This window comes from Hippichthys cyanospilos, chromosome 15 (genome assembly GCF_059441005.1).
Source record: "Hippichthys cyanospilos isolate Australia breed blue-spotted pipefish chromosome 15, RoL_Hcya_1.0, whole genome shotgun sequence".
Lineage (NCBI taxonomy): Eukaryota > Metazoa > Chordata > Actinopteri > Syngnathiformes > Syngnathidae > Hippichthys > Hippichthys cyanospilos.
The window spans coordinates 6,326,715-6,347,979 of NC_142383.1; the positions used below are offsets into that span (position 1 = coordinate 6,326,715).

General features: G+C 37.3%; 1 protein-coding gene across 1 annotated transcript; it reads left to right on the forward strand.

Moving 5' to 3' along the window:
* Positions 1-11,261: 11,261 nt before the first annotated feature.
* Positions 11,262-21,025, forward strand: mpx (myeloid-specific peroxidase). Its single transcript, XM_088435743.1, has 17 exons — positions 11,262-11,343; positions 11,435-11,500; positions 11,604-11,688; positions 13,028-13,203; positions 13,280-13,412; positions 14,662-14,791; positions 14,871-15,077; positions 15,155-15,515; positions 16,759-16,919; positions 17,005-17,263; positions 18,120-18,290; positions 18,410-18,647; positions 18,757-18,974; positions 19,151-19,197; positions 19,466-19,492; positions 19,777-19,803; positions 20,593-21,025. Exons 2-17 carry the CDS (start codon positions 11,437-11,439, stop codon positions 20,602-20,604), a joined length of 2,316 nt encoding a protein of 771 aa, XP_088291869.1. The 5' UTR covers positions 11,262-11,343; positions 11,435-11,436; the 3' UTR covers positions 20,605-21,025.
* Positions 21,026-21,265: the final 240 nt, after the last annotated feature.

The window sequence follows — 21,265 nt, forward strand, 5'->3', positions numbered from 1 at the left end:
ACGATTAAATAAAAAACATCCACAATGATTTTATCAATGATGTGTGGGTTAGTCACACAGTGTGGCTGGTGTAAAATGAGGAAATTATCATTTGTCCAATCACCTGACCTCTGCACCTGTCATGACAGGTTTTGATGATATGCCATGTGTCGAAAGAAAAAAACTGCAGAGCGCAAGTGGGTGCAAGTTCAACTTAAAAAAAGTACAGTATTTAAATTGGAGGCCCAGCAAAAATCCACGTTGCGCAGTAACAAGTTCTCGAGTGTCTGCGAGGGCACAAAAAACCTTGCGCAAGCACCTGTTACCATGATATTACGCCACTGCACGCTTCTAAATGTTTTGAAAGCCCTTGAACATGCAACAACAATTAAAATTTGCAGTCCATTGTCTTCCCTTTGCTAACACAGTAGTAAATTGAGAGTCACAGTAAATGCTTGAAACCACTTCTAGGCGATACTGTACTGTAATTTAGCCTGCAGTACTAATTTAGTTTCAGCTGTAGAAAGTTATTTGTTGTTTGTGTATGATTAATGTGATAACATTTGCCATGAATAATTAACCCTTTAGGCACCTGAGATTTTTATTTTTTCATCACAATTTGAAAAGGTTGTAGCTTAGCGATAGGCATAGCGTGTGAATGCTGTTCGGTGCAGTTTTGCTACTTTGACGCTTAGAGGGTTTAATACATTTAAAAACGCATTTTTCTCTTGTTGTCAACTTCAAACGACCTTAAATGTGAATTCTGAGGAAGTGATGTCATTTTTAGAATTTTTAAAGGTATCCATTACACTTTGAAAGTTATGGTAATCAAATTGATTACAGACAAAATACAACATTTTAATGCTGAAAATAGTTAAGTAAATGACACATCTCTTCAAATATAAAATGGAAGACAGTAAGTATGCTCTCGGCATGCCTCGTATCGCATGAAAATTTATAGTAGTTCATTGCACACCATTTGTCATGTCGGTTTTTATGTTGAGACCGTTGTCATCTGAAGAAGTGTTCACCATGCATGTTTTGAAATGTAGTAGAAAAAAACAACAAACACTGTCACAACTAAAAGGCAAACATGAAAAAGTAAGAGTAGGAGTAGTAAACAAAATCACTTTTTCCCACATTACGTTTAGGTGAAGTCATCACTGCTCACATTGTTTCCAGCTCAATAGCAGCCAGATAAGCGAGATCACGTTAGTAAATTTGCCAAGGAGTTACAAAGCAGAGTAGCACAATTGTCCAATGTGTTCCCACATAGTTGCAGTTATTGAAAGATCAGGGTCATCCTTAGGGCCACCAACCATAACCTAAACCTGAAAAGGCACTTTGAAAACGTTTTCTTTTTTGTTTTTGCCGGATTCTATCCCAGCTGACTTCAGACAAGAGGTGAAATACACGTCATACCTTTTAAGACCAGCAGGGGGCAAAACTGACTGCACTACAGTGGACCCCCGTTTTACTACGTCGCTGACTTGCGTTTTTTTTTGTTTGTTTGTTTTGTTTTTTTTGCTTTACAGTGCGGACTGCGACGTTTTTTGGTCCCCTCTTTATGACATTTTTTGGGGGGTATTTATTGGTATTTATTGTGCATTTTAGTGCTTAATTCAAACTTGAATTGGTTAGCCATGGCTCCCAAGATTGCTAGTGATGTTAAAAGGAGAAGTAAGAAGATGATTATTATTAAAAAGGAAGCTGGAGATAATCAAGAAATATAAAGAAATATAAATAGCACTTACTAGACTATATTCTTAGTCATTTTTAATATTTTGACGTTTTTACCTGAGTTGTACACGCATTAGCTAATTACCATTGCTTTCTATTGTTCACCATACGACGATTTTGCCTTACGATCCCAACTATGGAACGGATGAATTTCGTATAGCGGGGGTCCGCTGTACTAGAAAAATTCCTTATATTATACAGTACACAGGAATACAGTACTGTCAAAAGTTTGGAAATACCCACTGATGCCATATTTTTTCCATTGTTTAAAAAACTCCTGAATTGTAGATGGACACTTAAGCCATCAACATTATGAAGAAATGGAAATAAATGTTCATCAAAACAGAATGTTTAATCATTTAGATTTGTTGAAATAGGTAGCTTTCATCATATATTGACTGCACCTTTACTGAAATTGTGTAACAGAGTTATGATAAAACCTGAGTTCATTTGTTGATCAGTGTAGTCATCATGTTGAGAGAGAGCTTGGGCAAAAATCCCAAGTTAAAAATAAACTGTTCTGAAGTGACAATGAAAACAAATCATTAGCACGGCTTCGCAATGCTTTGTTCATCTGCGTCGTTAGTTGGCGTGCAGGAAGATGGCGACCAGCTGGAATTCATTGAACTTTCCAGTGGCGAAACATTACATGTAATTCCACAAGTGGAAAATACCTCATTGGCGAACTTTGGCACAGTTAGCGCTTTTGTTAGCAGGATGTAAATAGGTTGTTCCTTCGCGTCATCATATTAGCATTGAACTTTACAGTGGCGAAACATCAAATTTTCACAAGCAGAAAAGATCTCATGGGAACTTTGTTAAAGTTGGCGCTGTTGTTAACAGAAAGCAGATTGCTTGTTTCTTTGCATCATCATTCAAGATTCAAATGTTTTATTGTGATATGCATAGTGCACTACACAATAAAATTTTGATTCTGTGCACTTCTCCAAGCAGACTTACATTCCACACAATAGAGCAAATAATAAAGTGGGCAATAAAAACAGTAATAGGGCAATAAGGGCCGTGGGTACTAATATAAGAATAGACTCACATTCTAAACATATTATGGAGTAGATGGAATGGAAAAAACTATATACATATGAGGATGATAGTTCCGAATAGTTTGTGGTGAAAAATATTATCATATTACCATTTAAATATTTGCATCATTCTCCATGGACCACGAGACCACCTAGTCACACAAATAGGCAACATATCTATTACACATAATTCTATCAAGAATCATTTTATTGGACAAGCGGGTAAGACACTGAATGAGAGAAAGATACTGAGAAAAGCAAGAGTTTATGTACAATTATCTAGGCTACTCGTTTCAAATGTCTTGATAGAGAGCAAGTTTTAAAAGTTGTGAAAATAGTTCATTTGTCTGCTAACGAGTTTTATTACAAAGTAATTCAATCATCGACTGAATTACTTTTTCAAGCAAGTAATACGTATCTATAATTATTTGTTGTTAGAGATTAACCTTTCCAACAATATTTTGTGTGCGTGTCTGTCTGTCTGTTTAAATGTTCTTCCTCTAATTCAGATCTTTATTGCTGTGAGTACGAGGGAAAATACAAGCTTTTTTTATTCATTGTACTTTTTTTTCCTTGTATATTTTTAAAAGAATCTGCTGAATAATCAGTTACCTGAAGTTTATTCTGCCAAACAGGAACAGTATCAACCTCAGATAATCTATAGCAGTCTTTCCAATGCAATAAATCCCAAACCAGATACAAGAAATTGATTCTTAAAAATTTGCCAAATTTTCTTGTTCTGAGCTAAATCTGCTTAGATTGGGGGTAAAGAATTATTTGCTTGCCATGTTTGCTTCTTATTTCATGTTCACATATTTTTTCTTGTTTGCTTCTTTTTTCTTTTATGCATTTTTTTCCTGTTTGCACCCTTGTTCTGTTTTTTTTCTTGTTTGCATCTTTTTCCTTGTTTGCTTCTTTTTCCTTGTTTTTGTCTTTTTTCTTGTTTGCTTTTGCTTGTGTTCTACTCTCTTGTCAGGCTTTATGGTTTTTGTTTGCGATTATCTTTTATGTTTGCTTAGTTTTTTGTTCGTGTGACTTCACGAACAAAAAACATATCAATACACAATCAATACAATGTAGTAGATTCAAGTAAGCATAATTCTAACACGTGATTTAACTTAAATTACAGGCAAACATTGGTGTCTTGCTGTAAATGTTTAAAACAATTCTTATTTGTAAGTCTGTTATTATAATAAGATTTAATTTTTGCTATCATTTCCTAAATGAAGAAAAATGGTCTTGGTCTTAAGGTGAGCGTAATTCAAAATCACCGATTTATCTCCTGAGGAAAAATATGAATATTTTGAGCAAAGAGGTCTTAATAAGAAAAAAAAGAATATATTTCTTATTCTAAGCCTTTTTTACTTTCTTAAAATTGTCTTTTGCAGTGTCCCTAAAGCGTGAACATTGAGTGTTGGCAAGCGGCTCATTTGATTTCTTCAGTAAGCCAACGTTCACCAACATGTCACCAGATGTCGTCACAAATGTTCAAATCAAACTGCTGAGGAATGTTTGGGGACTTTTGACAACGTTAGGCAAACTTCAGCAACCTCTGGTGACATCTTGGCACACATTGATGACCTTAAATAAACCATGACAAGATCAAAAGAGCCGCAACCTTCGCCGACACTACCTAGCGTTGGCCCCTCGGTGGGATAGGGATTTAATACCTGCACTTTACATCTTATTAGGTACCCCTGGATAATTTAAAGGAATCCAATCTAAAAGCTATATACAAAAACTATACTGTAGATATCCCACACAAAGTTAATTATGCTCACTTTTATTTGACTATAGCGAAGAGCAATTAATGAACATTAGATTTATTGTCATAGCTGTGGACTAAAATAAGTCCATTATAACCAAAAAAATCTGCTTAAGGTATTTGCTGCACAAAAGGAGCTTGTGTCAATTCTGAATCAATGAACAAGTCGTGCAGGAAAAACGCAACACTCCCTGTATTGGAGATTTTCCCCTGCTGGATTTCCGCAAAGTCTTGCTTTAATGTTTTACAAGCTGTGCTGATAGATTTATTATGCCTCTTCCTCATTATGTTCAGGAAAAGGAATGCTTGGATACATGAAACTATTTGGAGGCAAAAGCGATGGTTATCATAAAGCTGTGACGTTGAAGCTTGATACATTTATTGTGCCTCTTCTAATGTCCGGTAAAAGGAATGCTTAGATACAAGAAACGTAAGCAATGGTTATCACAAATGCTGAGCAATGTCCAAAGCCGCTGTATTCCCAGATACATTAAATGAACTTTGAAATGTTTTGTCACTTATTACCGGCTCACATTATTTTCTTTTTCACTTTTGACAATAACAGCTGCAATACGATGCTTCTCTTTCCCAAGAATGGCAAATAAGGTGTCTCGCTAACTGGTGAAATTATTTCACTTGCTTCATTTCTAAATGTTGACCAACAACATTTCAACTGCTCCTGCACATTTCTGCTTTTTGGCGGCCATTAAACGGGAACTCAACTGGCTTCATGCAACTCTCTAGAATGTTGCAAACTACCACGGGCAAAATTCTACATCTTATATTCAGGAGAGCCAGTCAAAGGATCCATAGAGGAAGTCACTTTCCCCACATCTCCCCTCTTCATAACATGAGTCAGCATACTGCAGATTCAGGTGCTAGATTTGACACATATGCAAAATAAAGACCATAACAACAAATCACACAAAAAATTGGTGAAAGAGTGTTACTAGTTTTTCCATGCAAAAAGTTAAAACAACAAATTAACTGTCAATTTTCATTGATTATTGGTGGCTCAATATGGGCAAAAGCAGGAGTGTTTTGAGTAACAGAAGATGACATTTTCCATACGAACACACGTCGTGGTCCTTACGTGTCGTGAAAGCCTGTGCTCGATTGCCTGAATTTTGATTAATTGTGTCAAAACAATATCGTGCTTTTGAGGTTGTTGTGTGGCCAGTCATGCTAGTGTGAAAGTGCAATCAATCAAGATGATGGCTATATATTGCTAAACTGCAAATACCAATTTTGCAGCTTCTGCCATGGCAGTAGTAACTGTGTGTGGACGTTTGAATCAGTCGCAGTAGGGGGATATAAGTCATCGCATTTGTAGGTGGTATGTATCCTTGAGGTTGATTAAAATAATAGTAAAATAGTACATGGAAATCAATGCCATGGATGTAGATTCACTTTTATTTTGATGTTGGGCCTTCCAGCAATGGCTGCCATCAGCTAGCTTCACTCCTCTTTGCGACTGCTTTTATCGCCATCACACTTAACATCATCAAAAAACCACCAAATATGTTATCCACTTGCTCATTAAGGAGACTAAGAAACCACTTGTCTTTATTTGATACGGCACAAGTCTACATGATTAGCACTAACTGTAAGCACATTTGTAGTTTTTTGTGTGGCGCACCTAAGGACAATTTAGTATCTCCAATTCACCTGCCATGCATGTTTTTGGGGAGTGGGAGGAAGCCGGAGTGGCCGGAGAGAACCCACGCGGGCTCAGGGAGAACATGCAAACTCCACGCAGGAAGGCCAGAGCCAGGTGGATTTGAACCGGGACCTTTGAACTGTGAGGCGGATGTGCTATTCACTGCGCCACCGAGCCGCCTAAATATAAAATATTAACAATATTTGCAAAATGACAAATATTAATATATACATATTAAAATGAGTAACAAAATAGTATAGTAAGCGCTTCTTACAATTAAGTAAAATCATAAATAAAAAATATACAAAGGAAAAATGAAATTGTATTTACCTTTGAGTGACGTCGACTTGAGCTACTTACAGTCATAATCCCTAACGAGGGTAGCCTAGGCTAGCCTAGCCTTCTTTGTATTTCTTGATTATCTCCAACTTTGTTTGCATTACTAGTCATCTTCTTACTTCTATCTTTAATATCACTAGCAATCTTAGGACCGATGGTTAACTAATTAAAGTTTGAATGAAGCACTAAAATGCACAATAAATATGGTATTGTAAGCACTCACACTAGATCAAGTCTTTAGCATATCAACATCTTAGTGACACTGATGCCGACCAATAGCAGACCAGCATTTTAGTGACGTAAGCAGTGACGCATGTAGTGACGTATGACCATGGTGCAACTTGCAGAGCCACACGCACGCAATAATGACCGCCAAGTTTGAATTTTGTAGGTGTTTTTGAAAGTGGAAAAACATGCCGTAAAGAGGGGAACAAAAAACTTTGTAACGTGACAAAAATGTAAGCCGGGGACGCCGTCATCCGGGGGTCCACTGTACTTGTAAATCAATGCTTAACCAGAAGACTTATGAAAATACTTTATAAAGGCTAAAACATTCTTTATTGTTGCTTTAAACAGAGACTAACCAGAAAACAGTAACCTACAATAAAATATTTTGCCAAGACGCCTTTACATGCCACTCAAAACCCTCCTAATATTTTCTCCCACGCAAAGACTCAGCATAAACAACTGTATTTACATAGACTGCGTGAAGACGTGACAAAGCACTGACAATACACCAAAACCACCGTGATGCAAAATAAATAAATAAAATCAACTGATGATCATGTGTCAAACATGACACAAACTTATCTTCATGACTCTCAAATGGTTATGTCAAACAAAATGCAAACAAAAACACAAGGCTGTTGTAAGATGGTTCCTTCCATGTAGAAAGAAGCTGATAAACCTGTTCCTAAAACTCAAGTGATCCATGAAAAAGTTCATTTATTAGCTCATTTCCTGGTTAAATGGAAAGCATACTTGTTGAATGTTAATTTAATAATTTGTTATTTCATTTCTTTTAATTTGTCTTACTTTATTGCATTTGTGTACTTCTGTTTTATAAATCAACAAATTAATAAAATAAAATAAATAAAAATCAATTAAGAATCTAATGTCAATTTTTGGCAGGAAAAAAAATACAAATCACAGATTATTCAGATGATTAATTTAAAACTTGATAGAGAATAAAATAGAATTTGTTTCCTCCGAAAGCGTTTCAAAAGGTGTCGTCTGCTTTTTTTTGAAAGACAGGTACGTAGCATGGACTCATTGACAAATGTCATGAAATGCTAATTGCTGTTTGATAGTACGGCATGGATTTATGTGCGATCATTCGACGAGGCAGTCGGTGATTTGTAGTCAAGTACAAAGTACAAAGAAACAAATGCGCATGTTAGGACATACGAATGATGAATGTCGAGAGAATGGGAAGTTATTCAGCAAACGCTTCGATAGAATAACTTTTTTTTTTTGCATTAAATGAAGTTTCCCAACAAGCATACATGCTGTAAATGGTTTGAGTACATAAAGAAGAAAAGTTACCATCTTCGGCAAATGTCAGTCATTTTTGGCCAATGTTTGAAAGGCCATAATCGGCCAATTTAAGTGGCTGATCGATTAATCGGTCAGGCCCTTAAAGATGATCATTAATGATCATTAGGAAATGTCATGTGTTTGTTAAGGGTGTTCCCCTTGTTTGATGCAGAGCCCTTGGCATCCGTCATTGAGGGGGCGGAGTCACCGGCTTCCCATCAGTTATTAACAAACTACTTTAAGTGCAGCCAGAAGATGACAAGAACGCTAGATTATTCTCTGCTACTTGCTGTTTGATATTCTTTGTGTTCCGCTCCGACTATCCATTCTTTGTTTTGCTACTTTGTACCTTCTTGAGTTCATGTCAAGTGCTTCCGTTGTGCTGCTACTTTAGGAGTGTTGCAACCCCCAAGTTCATGCCATTTTATTCCACATAGGCTTTTTCAAGTGCCACTTTTGTTCATACGTATTTTTAGAATTATACACACATGCCCTCACACTTTACATTCACTTTGTTAATACATTTATTTTTATTTTATTTAATCCCCCTGTGCCTTGTTTGCTTGGGGTCCACTACCTATCATTCTACGTGTTATAAATCGTAAAAGGAAAGGCACCATATTGAAATAGATTCTATAATCGTATTTTAAATTTGGTCCATATCGCACAATATTTGATACTGCAGTGGACCCTCATTGCTTGCGGATGATTGGACCCGAGCATGCTAAAAATCTGTGAATGACTCACTCCCTACTTACATAGGTGTCGAACTTCAGTCCTGGAGGGCCGGCATCCACAATGTTTTCCGGTTTTCTCTCCCCAACACACTTTATTCAAACAATTAGCTTATTAACGAGCTCTGCTGGTGCTTGAAAAGAATCCTAATGATTTGAATCAGGTGTGTTTGATAGCGATGGTTTTAAAAAATGCAGGATAATGGCCCTCAAGGACTTGACACCCGTGCCCTAGTAACAGCTAAAAAAAAAAAAAAAAAATCGAGAAAAAACGAAAGCAGACATTCCCATAAAGAACAAATTTCAGCATGGAATCAGAATCAGCATGGGATCGAGTCAAATAAATGTATTTAAAAAAAAAAAAACATGAATGTGACACTGCAGAGGCCCCTTCTCAAGTGGATCAGATTAATTTATTGAGACTGATCAAGGGCCACAAACTCATTTTCAAGCAAAACTTGATTTGCAAATTCCATCTAGATATTTATTCTATATGTGGAATAGTATAAAGAAAAACAACATACCAGAAGAGAAAGTGGTATGCATCAGTTTTTCTGTTACACAATTAGCCTGATGGTTCTGCGAACATTGTTTCTACATTAAAGAATATAATGATAATTATTATATGTATTGTCAATATTTTCCATGATACAGAAATCGAGAAATTTACCTCTAAATGTATTGCTTATATGACCTTGTTATACATGGAATAGAAACTAGGGCACATACAAAAATTGAACAGTTCCATTACAGTTACAGTGGTGTGTGTGTGTGTGTTTACTAGCAGTATTACAGTAACTTGTTATGCAAAAGCCACTTTATATAGTGATTGACGTATAAAGTAAATTTAATGTCGCCAGCTGAGGTGTTGTGATGCGAAGTGTGACAAGATAAATAAAGCCTTATCTTTTAAGTTATACTTTTAGGAAATGCACTTTGGTGTTTACAACACTGCTGATTTCGTCAGTCATCATTTTGACAGTAAATTGGCACCAACAGCAATATGGCTATGAAAAGAATATAATTACACTCACTCACACATTTGTCCTCATTGCACAGCAGTGTGTACTTGCAACCTTTTGCTTAAAAAAAAACAATAGCTAACTTTAAAAAGAAAGTTTGTCTATTTTTATTTCATATTTGAATTACATATAATACAGTTGATATTTTCTATAGACAGGACCAAGTCAATTTTAAAATGAACATGCCAAATAATACATGGACGTCAATGTAATGGTCATAGAATCACTTATATTATATATATATATATATGTATATATATATATATATATATATATATATATATATATATATATATATATATATATATATATATATATATATATATATATATATATATATATATATATATATATATATATATATATATATTTTTTTTTTTTTTTTTTTTTTTTTTTTTTCAGACGCAGACACCGCTAAATAGAAATAAAATTTCCCTCTGCAAATATGCAAATATGCATGTGTCACACCTAGGGCTGCGAAAATAATAATAAAATAATAATCATTATTTTCTGTCAATATTGAAATCACAATTGTTCATCATGTTTGGTCAAACCTGTCTATATAGTGCCTTTGTTTTTGTTTTGTTTTTAAAAAAGCAGTATATAAACAAGGCTTTCAGGCTTGATACTTACAAATATTTAAGATAAACTAAAATAAATAAAGTAAATAATAATTAAGACATATTCAGACAAATGAATGCCAAAAAACCTGGCACACAGGGCAACACAGCTAACTTACTTGCTGAGTGCAAACCAATGAAAAAAATAAGCCTATTTAGAACCAAGCATATTTTTTACTTATAAGCAAATTTTAATCAATTAGCAGTGAGAATGTCATTTTTCAAACCGAATTTATTCAAATTTTGAGTTTTAAAAATGGGTCTCAATTGACAGCTAGCACTGTATATATTAGGAACCAGGTGAAAAACTCAATGCCATTTCACACAGGTACATAATATATACAGTATTAGGGTGAGAAAAGGTTTTTTCATGAAAACGTGGGAAACATTGCCTCCCGGTGGTAGGATGGCAAAGTACTTGGTTTGACTTGTAATAAAAACAAGCGCTTGAATTTTTAAATATTAATATCACCAAGAATCAGCTTAATTTATCGTGGCAGCCAATATTATGATTGTGATTAAAATTCGATTAATTGTGCAGCCCTTGTCAGATCACTTTTTTGTTCTTCAGACCAAGCTTCAAAATCCCATGAAGAAAAAATATTAAAATATTAATAATGTTATATTAACATTTTGACATTATGTGGTGCAGCAGGTTTTGACACTACAGTATGTGGTGCAGCAGGTCTTTTAAACAGCCTTAACTAAACAACATACATTTATAAATTTGTGCTTATAAGAAAAACATATCAAGTTGTGATAAGCAGAATACAAGGAACAAGGAAAAAGTGTCTGTTTCCTGACAATCAGCTCGCAGATCAGCTCAAGGGGCGAGGCCTCCGCATGCTACCAAATAAAAACAGAGGGCCCGCATCATTGCAGCGACAACACCAACACACTTCTGACAGGTAATCTTGTCTTATCTCTGAACTTTTTTAATACTTATGTTAACTGCCAACAGTTACAGTACGGCTGATTCCTATGTTTAATTTCTTTCAGAAATGCTTTTTCCGGCGTTTATTGTGTTGGGCATCTGCCTGATGCCTGCACACTTGAAACCAACCGGTAAATTGAATATTATCTACATTTACACAAGAATTGCTTTCTCATTCCAACTGATTTGGTCAAATGAATGATTTCTTTCTTTTTTTTTTTTTCCTCTTCATAGAACATTTTGGGAGCGCTTTCCTTGAGCAATGCTTTGAGGAAGCCAAGCGGATCGTTGACGATGCCTACACATATTCCAGAGCAGAGTAAGTTCAATATACTGTATTTTTTTTTTTTTTTTTACGCTGGCAAACACAACAGAACTCAGTTGAGTGTAGACCTCTGGCATGTCACAGGAGTTTGGTTTGATTTAGAAACTACAGTAATTCAACACTTGTACATTAATATAGCGCTTTCTACACAATATGGTTCTTTGTAGATACTTTCCTTTGGTTTTTTTAAGCTTATCTTACATTGGTTGTTTATTTGTTAACATTGTAACTACCTAACATCATCTTAACTTTGCGAGATGTGTCTAAAGATGTTATTAAAATAAATAACATGTGTTACTATTGTAACTAACTAATGGACTGACTGAGTCTGCCTAGGTGTTTCATGTAATCATGTTTTTGAACAAAACAAAATGAACAAAATAGCATGCTTCCATTTTTGGTATTTGCGTCCATTTTGGGTTTACTAATAAACCACCTAACCAACCAACACTACTTAACCTTAAGTGCAGTATTTTAGCCAATCCTTTGACCTTTAATCAAAGACACGGCATTGAAAGAAGAAATGAAGGCTCTGACGTTTCACTCAGAAGATGACATCATGTCAAAGTTTGATACGGCATGACCAACTTAATTATCACACTTTCAGGAAAGTGTCATCCATTGGCTAAAATACTGCAAGTAGAATGTGGAAGAATTAGTCCAAAACTTGACCTGATACTGCACAAAGGTTAAAGACTGAGTATGTATGCTACACTAATAGGAATGCTAGAAGAAATATTAGAAATCTCAACCAAATAGTCAAGTAACATACATTAAGTACTTTGTTCAAACAGGCTTTTTAGTTAACTAACTTAGATCAGTAAATATATACAGTAACTATTGCTTTGTCCATTCAGTTTTGCGAACAATCTAACCAACCAAACAACACTACTTAAAGGCTGGCCGTGTATGCTAAGTAACTAACTGAAATGTCAGTAGAAATGGCAACCAACTAATCAGGTAGCATTTGTTAAATGTTTTGTTCAAACAGGTTTTTGTGTAATTTAGATTGGTAAACATAGAAGTAACCAGCATTACTCACTGCTAAATTGCAAATGCTCATTACCTGAAATGCAATCACATTGACCAATTATCATTGCTTAATTGATGTGTGCTATGTGCTGTCAAGATGTTAATTAACATTGGTTCATAATTACTCGTTCAAATATTACTTTGCTAATTAAGTACCATTATAAAATGACTGTGATCTAACCATTTAACCTTCCAATAGTAGTTAACCAGCAATATTTCCCCCTAGAAAATTATAGTTATCAAACGTGACATAACTGTCACTCGTAAATAATGAAGCTGGCGACCTTCTTGTCACTTTTAGGAGTCTGAGGCGAGTGCGCAAGGACGTGGTGAGTCCTCACGATGCTTTGCGTCTGCTGAAGCAGCCCCGTGGGGACACTCGCTCCTCCGTGAGGGCCGCAGACTACATGGCGCAGACTCTGCACCTTGTGCAGCAGCGGGTGCACCGCATCCACAAACGCTCCCTCAATGCAACAGGTCAGATGGGGAGAAGGGCGAATGGTGTGAGAGTGTTCGTATGAATACACTTTGCTAACATTAGCCATCATCACAGATTTGCTCTCTGCGGAGGATTTGGAGAAACTCAGCATGATAACGGGATGTGCTGCACAAGTCAGAGATCCGCCTTGTAGCAGCACGCAAAACCTCGACAAGTATCGCACAACTACAAGTGTCTGCAACAACCGGTGAGCTTCTTGGCTGCGTGTAGATTCTGTCATATTCGTTTTCATGTCCGAATTCTGAAACATTTACATGCTTTCGCGAAAAAGGTTATGTTTGGTGTGTTAACCGAGGCATTTTCTCTTTGTGCTTTCCACTGTCAACAATACACATTACATTACATTCCCTCGTTTATCGCGGAGGTTAAGTTCACAAACGTATTCGCAGTAACCTAAATCCGCGAAGTTGATAGAACTTTTTTTTTTTGCCCGTTGTCCAAACTTGCAATGGATATAGTTATAAATAAAAATTCATTTAAAAGACATTGATTTTTTTAAGAATTGAAACAGCATTTTTATGAAGAAAAAGTGAAATCAAAATATCAAAAACACTCCTGCAATTGAAAAAGGTATGGTCATAAATAAAAATACTTTGTAGAGTGAAGCCAAAATAAATGAACTGCGATGTAGTGATGTAGTATATTCGTGTTGCTCACCACAGTAATAAAGTAATCCATTTGCTCCTTTTTCTAGAGGTTTTGCTTGATGCTGTGTCTTAAGTTTCTCTATGCGTTTATTTCTAGGAGACATAAATGTATTCAAGCTAAGCTTGTAATGTGAGTGGATTTTATTTCTCTCGATGCCAAATTTCTCTATGCTCGCTACAGCAAGTTTTAAACACCATAGCGGCATATATTACAAGTAATTCTATACCAGTTAGACTCTGGTTCCTTGCGAATAGAATTTGTGCAGAATACAAACCAAGAACCTGTTCAAAGGAGGTAAACCCAAAGTGTTTACATGACCACATATTCCTGTTAGAAAAGGGGTGTCCCACGTGAATTATTTATTTATTTTTAAAAATCTGAATATTACACTCATATACATCGCATTCAAACACCTGAATATTGCTAACTTTCTGGTTTTAAAATTGTTTTTAACTGCATGTAAACAAACCCAATGTCATTTCGTGTCTTTTCACTTTTTCTCCTCATTTACAATGCAAATTTTGCCGTTTTTCAAAATGCAAAAAAAGAAGCTTCACTTTGCTAAAACTGACCTTATTTACCGATTTTACAATGGTAGTGCGCCGCTCCATTTACTCAATGCTATGTAACTTTACTAAAATTAAAACAAAATTACCCCAGAAAACCACAAAAACGTGTTGAAACTGCACTGTTGTTTGTGTAACATGTTGGGCCACATATAACAAATGTCTAAACATCCTTTGAGGTTTCTCAAGCAGGGTTTGTAAAGACAAATGTTGACTTTGTAGACAAAAACCGCGCCTGGGAGCCTCCAATACCCCCTTCACCCGCTGGCTTCCTCCCCAGTACGATGATGGCATTTCGGTACCTAAAGGGTGGCTGCCCAACCGAACAATCAACAACTTCATGCTTCCCCTGGTACCTGCTTTGAAACAAGGATTTGGCTTTGTATCTGGTGAGCTGAACAAAAAGCCAACCGCCTGTTTTACACTTTCAGGTTCGCCAGGTGTCTAATAATATCCTAAGCACAACGGACGCAGGCGTAGTCAGTGACAGGGAGTTCTCACACATGGTGACCTTGTTCGGCCAGTGGAACGACCATGACCTCACCTTCACGCCCTTCTCGCCCAGCATCCGCTCCTTCAGCAATGGAGTAAACTGCGACGAGAGCTGCGAACGCACCGAGCCGTGTATCCCCATCGCGGTCAGTCGCTGAATCTCAAATAACCGGTCGGAAATTAATTCATTGTTTGTAACGTTTGGCGTCTGTTTCCGTTCAAGATTCCTCCAGGGGACCCACGCTTGCCCACCGGCCCTGATAGCTGCATCCCCTCGTTCAGATCTGCCCCCGTGTGCGGAACGGGATTCTCGGCCTACAACTTTGGAGGAGAGCCCACCAAGAGAGAACAGATCAACGCTCTGACCGCCTTCTTGGATCTGAGCCAGGTTTATGGCTCCGAGACTAAGCTCGCCCTCAGCCTCCGCGATCTCAACAGTGATGGACTATTGCGGGTCAATTCCGAGTTTAATGACAACGGGCGGGAGCTGCTGCCGTTTCACACGCTGCCGGTCAACATTTGCGCCACCCGAAGACGTGTCACCAATGACTCCAATGCCAGAGAGGTTCCCTGTTTTTTTGCAGGTCAGTCACCTTACAGCAAAGCGTAGCCTGGCATCGCAGCATGAACCCATATGGTGGCGCAGGGTTTCCCAGCCTTAACTGAGCTGCGGCGCATATTTGTAATTGGAAAATCTCTGGCAAAAATAGCCCCAAAAAGTATGTAACTATATTAAAATTAGAAGTGCAACCACCAATCCATTTTTCAGCAAATAATCAGTTAGCAAATCCATATTTCATCTAGGTAACCAAATAATCATTTAAAATTGTCCTAATGTTAAGAATTGTTGCCTCTTGCCTTGATATAGTCGAGAAGTTACACAATCAATATTATAGGGGCCAATCGTGATCGCTGGTCAGTGAGTTAAAACGCAACCGATTCCAATCAAAAGATGTGATGATATGACGATATAAATGACATGTTAATTACTGAATATACTTTTAGACTGTTTATAGAAGGGGTGTCCAAAACCTGTCCTTGAGGGCCAGTGTCCTGCTTGTTTTTTTGTATTTTTCTGTCGTCCACCACACCTGAATTAAATGCAGGATTATATCATTTTCCTTATAATGTTCCTTGTTGTCCAAAGCTGGTCTTCAAGGGCAATGTCCTGCATGTTTCTGATCTTTCTGTCCTCCAACACACCTGATTTAAATGATTAGTTCATCAGCAAGCACAGGAATAACATTTCTGAGCATGCTTGAGGACCGGGTTTGGACACCTTTGCTTTGTAGAGTATTGACAAAAACATTTATATATTTATAAAATAAAACATTTTTGCCATGGTTTAACAATTTTCGCCATGCCCCAAAATGCACAGTTTAAAATACCAACGACCTATAAAAAGCATTCAAGAAGTGAGTAGACAAAGTTCTGTTGGATAAAACCAAAAAAAAAAGACAAATAATAAATGCATTGCCTAACTGTAATCACATTACTGTATTGTATTTAATTTATTTTACAGCAATTAGCAAATCCTGCAAAAAAAAGGAACCGATCCTACAGAACCGATCAGTGACATCATTGATTGCTCAGCAAATTATGGCATTACACCTGCTCACCGGTCTTGCATAAAATGACTAATATCGTCCGATCACGATCAAGCCACTCAAATCAACATAAGTTCTAATCATCAGACTTCTTAAATCCTGTATAAAAACACTCAATAATGCTGCTTTGGTTTGGTTGCAGCCCTATTCGAAACAATTTAAATTTTACTATGATGTACTTTTTATAAATGTCCCGATCTGATCAAATGAATGATTTCAGGTGACGTCCGTGTAGATGAGAACACCGCACTGACCTCCATTCACACCATGTTCCTGCGCGAACACAATCGTCTAGCCCGTGCCCTGAAGAGACTGAACCCCCAATGGGACGGCGAGACCCTTTACCAAGAGGCGCGCAAGATCATGGGAGCTTACACACAGGTCTGATTCATTTAGCATGCCCCTCCCCCCCTCATGGTTTTATCTTTAAAGAATGAATTCCTAATAACACATCCCCATGTCTTAGGTGTTTGTATTCCGTGACTATCTGCCGCACATTGTGGGTGACGATGCCATGCGTAGGCTATTGGGGCCTTATCCCGGCTACAATCCTGACGTAGACCCCAGGATCGCCAATGTCTTCGCCACGGCAGCCTACCGTTTTGCTCACTTGGCCATCCAGCCCATGTTAGCGCGTCTGGATCCAAACTACAGAGAAGATACTCAGTTCCCCAGCATCCCCTTGTTCAAAGCTTTTTTCACCCCATGGAGAGTCATATTTGAGGGTAAGCTGCACCAAAAATCAGAATCTATCTATCTATCTATCTATCTATCTATCTATCTATCTATCTATCTATCTATCTATCTATCTATCTATCTATCTATCTATCTATCTATCTATCTATCTATCTATCTATCTATCTATCTATCTATCTATCTATCTATCTATCTATCTATCTATCTATCTATCTATCTATCTATCTATCTTTCTGTCTGTCTGTCTGTCTGTCTGTCTGTCTGTCTGTCTGACTGAATGACATTGACTAAGTTGAATAACCTAATGAACATAAATTTAATTTTTATATTTTTCGGAAACATTGAATTAATTCAATTATTACTTTTAAAGTATTTTTTGTTTGTTTTATTTACAATCTCAAGTACCCCCTGGAGTTCCTTCAAATACCCCCAGGGGTATTTGAGAACCACCGCTCGAGGGGGTCCTTTCAACGCATACACGTAATAATAATGTGCATACATCTAGGCTCTGAACCGCTTCTCCTCACTAGGGCCAAAATAATGATAAAAAATTAATTGAAAACATAATACTTACATTATAACATTATAACGCAAACATACTTCTATGCAACCATTATTGGGAAGTTAATGATGAAAATAGAGACAAAAAGAGGACCTAATGATGAACCTTTTTTACTCATTCACTGTCAGCGCAGTTTAAAAATTGATTTTTGATGTATACTTATATGTATAGCCATCAGTGGCAGTTAATGAGTTAATCATGTTAATTTACAATTCCTAAACCCTGTTCTGCTGGATCTGGTAGTGCACTGGCCCACTTACACTCATTGCATTACTTACTGGTACTAGTGAATCTTTAGACTTGACTTTGTTATGTCCTTTCAGGTGGCATTGACTCACTGGTGCGTGGTTTAGTGGGTCGCCCTGCTAAACTGAACACTCAAGACCACATGATGGTGGACGCTCTGAGGGAGAGGCTCTTCCAGTTTGTGCATCACCTGGCTCTGGACCTGGGATCCCTCAACATGCAAAGGGGCCGCGATCACGGCTTGCCTGGTAGGTCACGCAGTGGCCTCCAGAAGTCGGAATCTTTTTCATATTTATCTGTCATTATAACCTATCAATCACATATGACTATTTCTTCATCGCCTTACTTTATTTGTTTATTTCCATAGGCTACAATGCATGGCGCAAATTCTGTAACCTGTCCGAGCCCAGGAACCAGGCCGAGCTGGCCCGAGTGCTGAACAACACTGACCTAGCCCGCAGGCTGCTGCAACTCTACGGAACTCCTGCCAACATCGATGTCTGGATGGGCGGCGTGGCTGAGCCCTTTGTCCGCGGTGGCCGCGTGGGACCTCTGTTTGCTTGCATTATTGCCACCCAGTTCCAGAGGATCCGTCAGGGGGACAGGTGAGCCTCGTGCCCCTATAGATACTGTCGCTAGCTGGCTAGCTAGATAGCTACATACAGTAGATAGATGAATCGCACTTAGCTAATGAATCCTTTGCAAAATCCAAAGGTTGTGGTATCAGAACCCTGGCGTCTTCTCGGCGAGGCAGAGAGCCGCCTTGTCTACCGCCACTATGTCCAGGATCATTTGCGACAACACGGGCATCACGTCCGTCCCCAGAGACGCCTTCAGTGTCATATCGAATAGTAACCGGCTTGTACGCTGCAACAACGTGCGTCGCGTCAACCTTGCAGCATGGAGAGAGAGGAGCTGTACAGATTTCTTGGGTGAGAAATTGCATATTGCGTTTTGTATTATTTCATCTCATTTAGACTATGATGGTACTTACATAGGAATGATGACATTTTAAAATGGATCTGTATTTTGTGGTCATTTTTGACATTTTTGAATTCTCAAAGAATATTGCATGGATTTTCATATTATTTGACATTGGATTTTGCAGAAAACGGTCAGTGCCCTGATCTTCCACCTGAACCCGAAGATGAAGAGGTTAGTCTGCGCTCTGTTAAAAGTCTAAACGTTCTTTCTTTTTTGACATGGACTACTCATTTCCAAATGAGTTTTCTGTGGATGAGCAGTGTAATGAACTAATAGAAGCATTTCAGTGTAGCATAGCAGCAAAATAGTGAGGAACAGCAGTATAGCAGTACAAAAGCACTTCAAGAGCAATTTACCACATCCATTTGTAATAGGTTTAGGACATTTAATGCCTATTAACTAAACTCTATTATTTCTTTCTTGACATGCACTCCACAAGCTTCCAGAGGATGAGCTGAATAACGAGGTACGTCTAGCTTATGTTTTATGGTCTACTGTTTTATATTGTCGTCTATTTTTTTTTACTAGTTTCTTTGTTCGTACAGTACATTTTGATCGATGTATATCTTATATGAAAATACAAGATGTTACATTTCAGTGTAGCATAGCAGCAAATTAGTGAGGAGCAGCAGTATAGCAGTACAAAAGCAATTCAATAGCAATTTAACAAATCAATTTGTAATAGGTTTAGGACATTTAGTGCCTATTAACTAAACTCTATTATTTCTTTCTTGACATGCACTCAACAAGCTTCCAGAGGAGGAGCCGGATAACGAGGTACTTCTAGCTTATGTTTTATGGTCTACTGTCTTCTATTTTTGACTAGTTTTTTTGACTGGTTTTTGTTTGACTAGTTTCTTTGTTCGTGCAGTACATTTGAATCGATGTATAACTTATTTGAAAATAACAAAAGATAAGTCAACAATAGTATATGAATAACACAATAATAAAATCAAAATGACTTACCGTTTGATTAGCCTTGGCTGAGGCTTCTCTATGGCCATTTAAAGGACATCTGTAAATGTCACGAGATGGTGGCAAAGCAAGACTTTTCTTTTTATTTGACAGTGGATTTTTTTCAGACAGATGGCCAATCAAAATGAATCGTCTCCTCAACTTAAATGATGGCGCCAAAAAAAAAAACCTTTATTTTCGGAATGCCTTTAGCCTCTGTAATTTTACTCTTACTCATCTCATAGAAACAATCCTTGAACTTTGCACATCCAATGAGCCATTGAGCAACTTTTCAGAATAAACTACATAAATAGCCATCTTTGTCTTTGTGCCAGTCAAAGTTTGGTAGCAAAGGTAGCAAAGTTCAGCTGCCACAGGGAGTAAATAGAACCGAGTTAACAGAGTTGTTTTGTAATGCTTTATAAAATTTGAATTAATCTCCAAAGTTAACGCTTTAAAATTGACAGCACTGAGTGTATTGTATTTTATTAATTATTCTGTATTGAATACAAATCAGTATAAGTCCAAATGTAAGATAAACAGCATTATCTGCTGGACAAAGTAGGGATCGTTTGTGTGGTTTATTTAACCTTTTTTTTTTTTTTCCTACAGCTTTTAGTCTGAGCCTGAGCCACCCACAGTCTCCCAAACTCAGCCCCTGTCTGCCCCGCCGTCCATTTGCAGTATTCCAGTCCGTCACTTTAAGGTGATTTTGAAAGAGAAGAACCATCACTGCTATCTTTACAAAACTGCCAGCGCGGAGACAGCCTTCAGTTCTGTGTGCATCACTTTCCGACCAGCACCAGAACTTTTTAGTTGTCCTCCCTCAGAAGTGCCTACTGGAGGCTGACCATGATACATGCAGCCAATGTTGTTAAATATGTCATCCTTTCTGTTACAGCGTGCAATTTGTCATTTTTAATTTGTATTGTGATGAGTATTTATGTAATGAAATATAGGCATGTGCAAAAGCAAAAGCTTTTTATAATGATTCCTCAACTCTCAACTCTTTCTGTTCTGCACTTAATAAAACTGAAGAAAAACAGCTGCTGCCAAGTGTTTTTGCTTGTGTTCTTAATTTGAGGTCCTCGAGTCATTTTTTATGAATTATTAATATTAAATAGACCTCCACAAATGTAATCAATACCATGACAAGCAACCCATAATTCATCTCTTTAATTTTATATATACACAAAACGGTGAGTGCCAAAATGCAGAAGACAGCCGTCCAAGACTGGAATCTTTAATCGTGCAATATGTAGAATGACCTGTAGATAGCGTGCTT

What these genes read in the sequence shown, in the direction of transcription:
- mpx (XM_088435743.1), top strand. Translation starts at nt 11,437, where the DNA reads ATGCTTTTTCCGGCGTTTATTGTGTTGGGCATCTGCCTGATGCCTGCA. An exon ending in ACAAGTGTCTGCAACAACCG is followed by an intron (nt 13,413 to 14,661) that starts GTGAGCTTCTTG and finishes TTGACTTTGTAG; the next exon opens with ACAAAAACCGCGCCTGGGAG. An exon ending in AGCCGTGTATCCCCATCGCG is followed by an intron (nt 15,078 to 15,154) that starts GTCAGTCGCTGA and finishes TTTCCGTTCAAG; the next exon opens with ATTCCTCCAGGGGACCCACG.